This window comes from Cupressus sempervirens, chromosome 10, assembly GCF_028749045.1.
Source record: "Cupressus sempervirens isolate cs-2001-9-10 chromosome 10, ASM2874904v1, whole genome shotgun sequence".
NCBI classification, from domain to species: Eukaryota; Viridiplantae; Streptophyta; class Pinopsida; order Cupressales; family Cupressaceae; genus Cupressus; species Cupressus sempervirens.
In genome coordinates this window covers 389,174,297-389,186,756 of record NC_143127.1, presented here as the reverse complement: position 1 = coordinate 389,186,756, position 12,460 = coordinate 389,174,297, and the positions used below count along the sequence as shown (strand labels likewise).

The 12,460-nt window shown below is 32.8% G+C and overlaps 1 protein-coding gene across 1 annotated transcript; it reads left to right on the top strand.

The window, feature by feature from the left end:
* The first annotated feature begins 8,672 nt into the window (after positions 1–8,672).
* Positions 8,673–9,494, top strand: LOC149534300 (galactolipase DONGLE, chloroplastic-like). The gene has a single exon (XM_089806005.1). It carries the CDS (start codon positions 8,673–8,675, stop codon positions 9,492–9,494), a length of 822 nt encoding a protein of 273 aa, XP_089662131.1.
* The last annotated feature ends 2,966 nt before the right edge of the window (positions 9,495–12,460 follow it).

Here is a 12,460-nt window from a genome sequence, read left to right as displayed (position 1 = left end):
TAGCATAACTTTTTACTCCTTTTGCAAGTTGGTCATTAATGCCTTGACGACCTTCAGGAGCATCAATTACATCATTAGTAAACAAAATCAAAATATGAATTTCAAACAAAAACCATCAGATAGAATTTGATTACCTCTATAATTTATTTTATTGTATTCCAACTTCCATAGGTGAGGTGTCATTCTTTGTGGCTTTGATGTAGTCTCTTCTTTCCCATTGAAAAGATGTTTTTCAGTAATTTGGTACTTATGATTTCCATGGAGAAAGTTTCTATTCTCATTTAACACCTTCTTTCTTAAACTTTTTGAATGACAAGATTTCATCTTTGGCCACAAACTAGACATGCAAATTTTCCATTTGTTTGAAGACCTATAAGATTGTGTATAATTGGATTAAATACGTTAACTTTGTGTTAGCACTATAACATACCAAAAAAGAGGTGTTAAGAAGAGAACATACCACAAAAATGTGTTAGCCTAGGGGCATCATTTATTGTCCACACAAGCATTGCATGAAATTGAAATTATCTCTATCCTATTGGTCTAGAGATGTAATACATAGTGATCTCATTCCATAACACCATCAATTCATTGACAAGGGGCTCAATATATGCATTGATATCTTTAACTTGGTACTTACCTAGTTGAATAAACAAAAACATTACATAATTATATCATGACCATTTTGATAGATTATTTATAATAAATTAATTTAGATGACTATTAAATGCAAAAATACCTAGAATAATCACTGCCAACATTATGTGCTCCATCTTCATGGTCATCCAAGGAGGAACATTATTGTTGATAAAAAAAACAAGCCACAACAAGTAAGTAGATCTTATCTCTCCAAAAGGATTGACATCATCTACTGCTGAAGAAAGCTTGAGATTACGAGGTTCTTCCTTAAAGTGTGGCCATTTTTCATCTATTTTCTTAAATGCTAAACCATCCACAGGAATTCACATAATGTCATCTCGACTTCTATTGTGTGCATGGTAATACATAAAATATGCCAAGATATTGCACCTGAATAATTGTTGCAAACGTGGAATAATGGGAATAACCTGAAGAACCTTGCAAGGCACCTTTTTTGTTATTTGATCTGATAAATATCTACTAATATGAAAAAAAAGGAACTATGTTGCAAATTCATGTTGTTTATGATATATAATATGATCATTTAGACATGCATGTATTGTTTGATACTCCATTTCAATATCTTTCATAATGGCAGTTAATTCTTGGTATGAGCGAGGTAGAATATTTGATGGTGGTAACAAACACTCACCTATCAATCTACACCAAAAAATATAATTTGTTAATATAAAGAATATCAATTACTATACAATTCACCCAATGTTAATTGTAAGGGAATTACGATTGAAAAATGAAATAAATGACATACCTTGACATACTTGTCATTGCTATGTTGAATAAACCATACATAACCTTCAAGTTCACCAACAACAATACAACAACAAGAAGATTTGTTTGGGAGCCTTCGTATAAGGGCTTTTGTGCCTTCTCAAGTATACGTACATCGCGGTCTATGCCAATATCATCATCATCTTGATCATTGTGATCTTCTTCTTCTATATTCACACCTCCATGTTCCCTCATTTCAAAATCCACATTTTCCAAATTGCCATGGTGTGTAACATGAAACCCAGGGTGGTTGGCCTATATCAAAATGATGACATTATATTAACCATGACCATAATGTCATCATCAAGTCATGTCTTATGTATTTTATAAATTATTAAAATACATACCAATGGATGAAAATTCAATGTGACCATGCTGCCTACAATGTTCCTCGATTGTTTTGATTAGATATCTTCAAGTCTTTAAGCCCTTACAAATTTTACAAGGAAAATAACGTTTTCCATCACCTTTTCTTTTTAAGTTAGACCACATTTTAGTAATCGTCCCCTATTTTTTTGTGCATTGATATCGTTAGACATGTTCTTTCTTGAATGGAATGACTTGTTGGTGGAAGAAGGATGATTTTTTTGCAACCTGTAGATTCTATATCTAATGTATTAAAATAAAATCCAACATTAATAATCAAGATGCCTTTTGGTAAGGTGATAGTTGGATTGAAAACAATATATAAATCTATTAATATTTAACACTCATTAATATTCACATTATAAACTAATCATATATTATCTAACCTTGAATTATTTCTCCTTGATTATTTTACAAGACCAGTAAGGAATATCTTTACATCACTGGAGTAATAATATAATCATTTATTATGGTAGCGATTGGTATCAATCAACAATACATGAAACAAATAGATCTATAATGAGAATAGGGAAAATATTAATAAATAGTAATATCGATGATAAAAATAAACATCTCCACCAGAAAATACTCTAATGTATAGGCATCTCAATTCACATAAAAATTATCTCTATCAAAACAAGTGGAAGATTATACAGAGGCTATTGAAAGAGAAGGACATGCACACATCTATAAAGCAAGAAGATTGGTGATTAGTATATAAATTGACTAGAGTCACCCATGGAATATTGCATTGAGCACCACATTCATAAACACCTCTATTAGATAATAAGTTGACGAGTGTGTATATCCTCACTACTGGTACTCCCATGCATCAACATGATCGGGCCTCACTTCCAATTCATGTACTAGATTATACATTGTTATTGTGTTGTTATACTAGCCAATACTATGGGGCTTACATTATCAATTATCCTTAACAACTCATAATGTTTGGGTAATCATCCATGATTTATTCATAATAATCATGAAGAAAAAATGCATTGGTAATGAAAGGTGATGACTTTCCACCATGTCTCTTCATATCCCAAAGCACATATTTATACAAGCTGATCAACTCTCCAAAGGCAGATAAAAATAATTGATTTTATAAATTATATATTCCCTTTGTGGAATCTCTCAACTATAGAGAATTGAAGGATTCAATAGCAACTACTGGTGCAAGCAATACAATTGTATATCAGAGACAACATCCATTGAAGAGCATATAACATCAGATACAGATCAAAGATGATTCCTATAATAGAGATAATTGCATATATATAACATCAAAATATCAGAGATGGCATATCCCTGCTTGAGATCATTGTTATCTTGTAACTTCTAGCATACACTAAAAGTAACAATTATCATATACAAGTACAATCTTAGAGTGGTTATACAATGGAGCAGTCATCATACATGACTATCATAGTACGTGACATGATTTCTACAGTGCAAAAGAGATATCATTAATATGTTCATTAAATAATCTAGATCAACATGTAATTTGATACTCTTGTTAATAATACATGTCAAATATGAAATTGAATTCGCCATTGGCTAGTGTAATTTTGATGTGACATCAACCCACTCTTTAATTGCATATATATAGATAGAACACACAGTATATTCTAAAGTGCCACATATCATTTTTGGTGATGTCATAAATAGACATGAAGGTTAACCAAAGGGGTAGTTAAGTTATAATAACCTTTATAATATATATTTAGCTCGAAGGATATTAATACATTTTGCAAGGCCCCTTTTATATTTCCTCAATATATCAAATTCTTATATAATAAAATTGGAAATCATAATTTGAGAAATTATAATAGACATAATCGGACATATGCTAGCAATACAAAAAGGTCAAAGAACATACAAATAGATGATGGAAAGCATATGTATTGTGTTAAGGATATTAAGAATCTTGAAGAGGCATTCTCCACATTCATTATCATAGTAATGGAAGCATGAGAGTCTATATATGTAGAAGATTGGATAGGGGGACATTACACTTAGCCAAAATGGAGAAATTGAGAAACAACTAGAGTTCCCTAAATTTCTTCTTAACAAAAAAAATAATCATTTAAAAATCCTTAAAAATCATACAAAACATTTGGAAGTATGGTGCTTGAGTTTGGATATTGACATGTTTTATGGGCATGACAGGAGGCCATCAACCTTGTAGTTTATTTTCTCTATTTCTTATAGTTAATTAAATTGGAATAAGAAGAGTTTTGGATTTTCCTTAATTTTAAAGTATTGATTTGTTAGTTCATAGCACAATTTGAGAAGCTACACTTGTATTTGTCAATTAAGTTGCCCAGTTAAATTGTCAACATTTGAGGGTTGTCTTCCCTAATTGAGATGTTACAGGAAAGGAGAGCTTGAGTTATATAATATGTTGGGAAGAGAAGGAATTTACTTGAAACTTGAAAAGAATTTTTTTTTTTCATGGGCTGAACATTATCCATCTCTACATAGAGATCAAGCTTTTTTGAAAAGGGACACCCTTAAGAGCATACCACCATTTAGATTAACATCTAGAATAATAATTGTGTCCATTCCTGACAATAAAAATGTTTAATAAGTTGCAATAGTTTAATGAATCTCAATTTTTTTAAATTATGTTTCAAAACAATACATAATATACAAAATATAGTGTTCATAAACATTTATAAGTTGTTTTTTGTCCACATTCTGACTATGTTATTAAAATGGCATCAAAGCTCAAATCTTGTGAGCCTATGAATCATGGAGTTAATTTTGACAAAAAGAAGGGCAAACCTTTTTCAAGATAAACCTATGGAAATTCATAGAAGTCAAGTTAAAATGATTAAGCTATTAGAAAAAAAAAATTGTAGTTTTAACGAAGCATGCAAAATTTATAAGTATAATAGAACCATAATATAAACAATTGAGCTTTAGGTATAAGTATCTCATCTTTGAGATATCTCCCACGCAAGTCCTAGACATACCCCATAGATTCATCTTGCATACCTTCATATCAATATGATGCAGAGATAGGTCAATCCAACCACTTGACCAAATGACTCTACGAAATGTATAATAAACCACAAGGTTTTCCAACTTTCACTTAAAGGTTTCCTTTGAAATAGAATCAATTGGTTTTCTCATAACCTAGGGCTCTCACCAGTTGAGTATCAAAACAACTACTGAGTATCACCCTAAGTTTACAAACCTCTATGGTTTTAGCAGTGATTGGGTATCACAAGAGTCTATTGGAGGTAGTATTGAAGGGCATTTGAAACAACAGAGCAAATGGGAGCTTAATTTGTTCTTCTTGCATTACTACTATGGTGCACTTTCCAAATTCACTACACATCAAGGAGCACCCTATATTTCATGCATTGCAATCAATGCATTAACTTAAAAAGAACTTACTATCTTTGTGATGCCAAAAGATTTGTATGAAAACCCGCCTCCTCCTACCCAAAAGCGCTTCGGCAGAAAGAAAAATGGAAAACTGTGTTTCAATTTTCAATTATTTTTTCTAATATAATCTCGTGTTTTTCATTATTTTGACATCCCATGTTTGTGGCTATTTCAACATTTTTAGGAGCATAAACAAAAAAACAAGTTGACAAGCCAATTTGGCCTCTTGTCGAAAAGTTTCATTGAAAATAGAGGCTAAATGTACTAGTGCAAATTATTAGCCTTATGAGGATCAGATATAGCACAATAGAGCCATGTCTATGGGGACCTCAATATGGATTATTTTTAATAAATAATAAAAAATTTTAATTTAAGAGTTCAAGAGTGGAAGCTCAATCATTTAGCTCAAGGTCTCAACTTTGTGAGGGTTAAAGAGGAATATTGGTGAAGCTCTAGTTAACTCAATTTATTATTCAAATAATAATATTCCAAAAAAAATGTATTCATTTTGTGTAATTGACATATTTTGTTGATGCTAACTTCTAATTTATGAAAGCGTGAAATCCAAAGGAATTAGTTCTGTAATCTTAATAGCTATCAATGAATCTACCCTTTTTTGTGTTGAAAAGGATAAGGTTCCAAGATGATACCTATGTGTAGAAATTAAGACCTGCAAAACCACTCAAACTCCCACACAAAATTAGAAGGGTTGTGTAGGCTAATCTATATGAAAGTATATTTTTAAAAATATAATCTAACTATGGCATATCTTTGATTATCAAGAGTTTTGATTTCACCCATCAAAGTAGACACATCATACATTAGAGAAGCTAGTCTCCTTTTCAGTATGATATTTTTTAACTCTGAAATATTTATAGTCTGATTCCTTACAATGACTCATCTTGGATGGAATGAAATAATGCAACTTGTTCCCCTCTTTTAATGCATTGAATTTTCAATCCATAATCTTATGTGATTCTTGTTTGATTATAATTTTTATCTGAATGGTCTTATCATTTTTGGTTAAATACAATGGGAAATATGGTTGTAGGTTCATAACAAGAATTTTATTTGTTTAAACAATTTCATGGGAAATGAAATATAAGAGGGGAAAGGGATGTGTATTTACTATAGCTACATGCTTTTCTTGGCATAAAATAAATTTGTTAAGAGATTATTATTGCTACATCAATAATTTAGTGACTTATTTTATATAAATAATTTTTTTTTATTGCTTGTAACTTGCTTATACACATATAATTTAACATATTTTATTCAAGAAACATATGAATGTATGCATGATTATTTCTAATGTCTTTATCAAAGAATTTGATGGAATTATTTGATTAAAAAAAATCCATTAATAGAAATAGAAAGATGCAGATAAAAAGATTGTCTGGATTTATGAGCCATGAAAAGAAGGCATGGTGACTTTATAAAAATCTGTACACAAATGTACATACATACAATGTGCATTTTGATAACATTGTTTTTATTGTTAGTTTTTAGTTCACGTTTTGAATAATCTAAAGCTTTTTCAAATTCAATAGAATTACAAAGAATTGTTGAACACATTCATTTATTTATTTAGATGTGAAATGATTCAATATACACTTACATGTTGGAGAATTGTAATGCAGAGTTCATTGAGCAGTGTATGAGGTGGCTGAGATGACAACAACAACAAATAGAGAAGGGGGAATTGCTCCTTTGTCTTAATCATTCGTCGTCATCATCATCATCTTGATGGTCCTATAGTGATTTCAAGACGTTTGTGTCCATTTGTTGTTTGGAGCTTTGACAAGTCCCTTGTTCTCTCGCTGCCACCATTTTGGATTTATATAGTTCTATCAATTTAGTCCATCTACTTTGAATATAGTCCACAAACTTTATGAGTGTAAGCTAAGAGGTCATCGACACCATTTTCTTCTCACAATATATGTTTGACTAAAAAGTACTCTATCTTGTCAATACACACACAAATCACGGTCTAATTAGGTTGATTTTTAAATAATAATAAAAGGATATGCACCCTTGGCAACATTTGCACATATTACAATATAAAATTAATATCAATATTATAGGCATCTTCTACTTATACAATATAATTCACCCTCACAATTCACTAAATACTTAAAGTGTGTGTTAGTCTTGTTAACAATGTTGTGAAGATTTAGATATCAAAAGTTTTAAGTGACAAACTTGAAGTAGTTAACTTTGATGTTGATGTTGTTGGATAATTGCACATTGATCTAAATTATTGAATTTTTGAAAAATTCAAAAGAAGAATAGTCAAATAGACTTGTGATTTAATGCCAATTGGACATGTAATCATAATCTAAGTTTTTTATAATATGTGAAGATGAAAATCGATTTGACTACTAGCATTAAAAACTATCTAAATATTTAAACCTATAATTCAGATTACCATTAAAATTAGTTTTAATTTTGTTGAGCAATTGCATGTTAGCTTTGATGTTGATGTTGGATTATTGCACATTGACCTAAAATATTACATTTTTGAAAAATTCAAAAGAAGAATAGTCAAATAGCCATGTGATTTTAATGTCAAATGGACGTGTAGTCATAATCTGAGCTTTTTATATGAGAAGATGAAAAGTAATTTGACTGCTAGTATTGAAGTGACAAACTTGAAGTAGTTAACTTTGATGTTGATGTTGTTGGATAATTGCACGTTGTCTTAAATTATTGAATTTTTGAATATTCCAAAAGCAGAATAGTCAAACATGTAATTTTGATGTGAAATGTGGACGTGTGATGTTAATCATGAATGTGTGAATTTCTGATACGAAGGGGGAGAGGAAAATCAATTTGAATTGACATCGAGGTGAAGGAGATTGATCAATCTGATTGGAGGGGCGTGCGTGCTTACCTCCGGATTATCGATATTGAGTAAACGACACCTGAACGTTAGGTTTGAAAACAGCAAGGCTGCCGGATGAATCGACGAACAAGACAAGTCAGAATTCATTGAAGAAGGGGAACGTCTGGTTGGAAGATTCTACTTTGCCCACTGTGATTCCCTATTTATATGTTGCTCATCTGAAACCTTGTAATCACTCTCAAACGCATTGTTTGACTCAAGTTGTGCTTTTTGTTCTCTCTGAAACGCATTGAGTTTTTGCATCCCAGAAACAAGACTCGGTGATAAGAATATGGCTGTATTTCCATTGCCTGAGGTTCAAGAAGACAATACGTGCGGGATATTACCCGCCTCCCGGACTAACTCAACGCATGAAGGAGAAGGAAAACTAGGAAGGCAGGATGAGCTGCGTGACGTATGTACAAGGTGCCCAGAATTGGAGGGGTCTGCTCGACCCCATGCATCCCCTTCTGAAAACCGAAGCTCTGAGATATGGAGATCTCGCCCAGCTTTGTTACGACGCATTTGATGGCCAAAGCTATTCCCTCAACTACGGCACGTGTTATCACAGTAAAAGAGACCTATTCGAAAGAGGATGGGCATGTCTGAAAACGGCTACCAAGTCACCAAATACATCTATGCCAATACTGATGTGCTGAACCGTCTCTTTGGCGAGAAAGCAAAGGACCGAGGTGTTTGGATAGGTTTCGTTGCAGTTTGCACGGATGCGAAGGAGATAAAAAGGCTGGGGCGAAGAGATATAGTGGTTGCATGGAGAGGAACTCAGACTACCCAAGAGTGGATAGAAGACCTCAGAGACGTTCTTGTACCTACAAGATTGTCCTACAGATCATTTCAGAGGACGGGAAAATACCATAACCATCACCATATTGATGCACACAATGACAATAAGAATGGAGTACTGATCGAGAGAGGATTCCTGAGCTGCTATACTTCAGATGTCAGTCAGCGTCAAGATGAGGACGAATCATCTGGAGTAGGCAGCACCGTGAACATGAACAGCACCAGGGATCTGCTGGTCTCGGAGTTTGAACGGCTGCTTGGAGTGTATGAGAGGGAGATGGACAATCTGAGCATTACATTTACGGGACACAGCCTGGGAGCGGCTCTGGCAACACTGAGCGCTTGTGACATCAAACAGATGCTCTGCGCTAAGAAGCAAGACAATAATATTCCTGTCACCGTCTTTGCCTTTGCCTCTGCCCGTGTGGGGAATCTGGCAACACTGAGCGCTTGTGAACGAGCGAGACGTGGTTCCCAAAGTGCCCGGAGTTTTCATGAACGAGAGCATGGGAGTCCTCGCCAGATGGCTGCATTGGCTTCCCTGGACATACTTCCACGTGGGCGTGGAGCTCCCTCTGTCCAACAACTCTCCATTCATCAAGGACACCCATAACATTGCCTACTTTCATAACTTGGAGCTTTACTTGCATCTACTCGACGGCTGCACTACTGCAGCTGGAAGCAAATTGTCTTGGAGCGGAAGAGACCACGCTCTCGTCAACAAGAGCTGCGACTTGTTGCGCGACAAGTACGAGATTCCCCGAAATGGTGGCAGCGGGAGAACAAGGGCCTCATCAAATCCGGTCCAGACGCCAAATATTGGACGCAGCCTCCGTCCAGAACATCATGAGCAGCACAAGACCAACTACCGGTGGTTACATCAATAGATTCTTGCCTCAATCCCCGACTCTTTGAGATTACATCAATAGAGCAGCACCCAACGAACTCTGCATTACAGTTTTCAAACATGTAACTGTATATTGAATCACTTCTCATTTCGATGAATGCATTGAACAAGTTTTTGCATTCATTCTTGTTTGAAATCAAGTTATCCTCAAAAGAGACGATGTATTGTTTTGCATTTTGTTGTATGTAATACATATTTTATGCTAGGAAAATCTTCTAGTCATAGGAAAAGCACATCTATTTCCCTTCTGATATTTGATTTTGCTTCAAATTCCATAAACAAGGAAAATGTTGGGTATGGACCTAAATTAATCTAGCCCATTTGATTTAATAGAGAATGCTAATATTAGTGAAATAAAAAGTATAACTAACCAAGTCTCACATAAGATTACACACTACAAATTCAACCTATTGAAAGAGGGGAGCAATATTATATTCATCATTCCCATCAAGATACAACATCTTGGGGAATCACACTATTGAAATGTTCTCTCCTCATATTGACAACACTGAAATTTATGTCATTAAAATTAATATTCACTTCTGTAATATGTGATATCACTGCTACATAAAGAGGTATTTTAAGACACCTTTTAAAGGAAAACTTTTACCATTGTCTTAAATACTTGAAAATCCTATCATGAAATTATGTTCTATTATAATTATCATTTTAGTTATTAAAATTTAAAATTAAAATCATTATTAGCATCTTAAATTAAAAATTGAGACAAAAAACCTATTCATGCATTTTCATTTATGTGACAAGAAGCTGAGAAAGGTAGGCAAAGTTATTTTTTAGAGGAAAAGTGAAAGACTGCTGAATAAAATTATATTCACTGGAGTAACATCTAAATAGGGTTTTTTCATAGATGTATTTTTTTAGCAATAGTAGCCTAGCCCCTTACATTTATTCTAGAGTAAGGGGTTTCTGTCATAGTCATTAGGGTTAGTAAACATATAGCAAGGGTAGAGGCCTTCTTGCAGAGGTCATTTGTCATTTATGGGCTATATCCCTAAATTTAGTGGTCCTATAGAATTTTAGGTATGCAAAACGCATGTCTCTTTCTCAAATGTATTTATTGGCCAAGTGGGGATTGACCATGAAGGTGCTCAAGGTGGGGCATATGAATCTCTCCATTGAAGTTGTCAGAGTGATAGCAAGGGGATAGTGTGGAGCTAGGGATATTCATCACATTTCATTTTGGTTTTATTAATGTTAAATTTCATAAGAGGGATTTTTCCTCTTCCTAATAATAAATGGCATGCTCTTCATTCAAACCTGAGTTTTCCTCATTCCAATTCTAGCATCTTCTTAACTTTTCATCATTTTAATCTTATACTTTTAGATCTATGTAGGATCTATACTATATCATTCACATATTCCATCAATGCCTTAAAGTTACTAATTGATTCAAGAGAAGATCAAGGTTAGTTTAAATTTCCCTAAATAATTTTCATAGTTCATCGTGCATGTAATAAGTTCATATTCTTTTGATCAATCACCTACACACTCTCAATGGACAAACTTGTTAATATCTTTTGTATCCCAGCCATTTTTGAAGTCTCAACAGTAAAATCTTTCTTAATCTTGCTAACATGCATCTCTATCGAACTCTACAAAACCTATAATTTTTTTTGAACATCATATACTATTCTCAAACATAGTTATTTTTACCATTGATAATATTCATTTTGAACCATAAATTCTTTTTGGTATCATGAATAACTGTCAATAGTTAATGAGATTTCTACTAAATCACAAGTTAAAATCAAATTAACCATTTCAACTTTTAGTATTTGATATTGTGAAAAAAGCACAACTTGAGGGAAACAAAATCTCACACCATTTTTTTGTATTTCCCCTTGCCATTAGTAATATTATTTTTTCTATTGTGTATGTGTAAATATTGAAGAAATGGAATCAATTAAAAATTAGCCTAAAAATACAAACACAAAAAAGACTTGTCTTGTAAGTCCATCTACTATTTCAAGCCACAACATGTGATATAATGTGGTCTTCTCATTTGATAGCAGTTACATTTAAGCTTTGTAGTTATTTTTTGGAATATAATACCTTTCACAAAGTTGCAACTTATCATATGTTATTAAGAAATAATGAGTATTGCTATTGATTTTTATGCACAAAAAAGGATTTTCTATAATAATGAGCTTATAGATCTTGGCTATAATAATATTGGAAAAATTAGAGCTCATCGGTATTCCAGTGTAATTAGAATTCTGGGTAGACTTTAAAATGTTCCTTATAGCCATGCATCTTTAGGGAAGGTTCCTTAGTTTAACACCAACTACTATGTATCAGAGCATAGAGATATTATTTGAGATAGTATTTTACAATGAATAACCATATAGCTGCAATATTAAGTTCTATCCATAAGCGATCATATTATTCTATTATTCTATCAATCTAAGTCTCCTATATCTACTAAAATTACGTCATGTTTGATCAAATCATTTAATTGTTGAATGTTAATATTTTAGTGCTTGACTGATGTTATTTATTAGTTAACATAAATAATTTTAGAGGAGTTTTTAGTTGCCAAAGTTCTCAAAATATGTAGATTTGTACCTATGGTTTTACAAGTTATACAACTAGATGTAAATTCTTTTAAGTCTGGATGACTATGACACTGAGACATAATTCATGCATTTCAT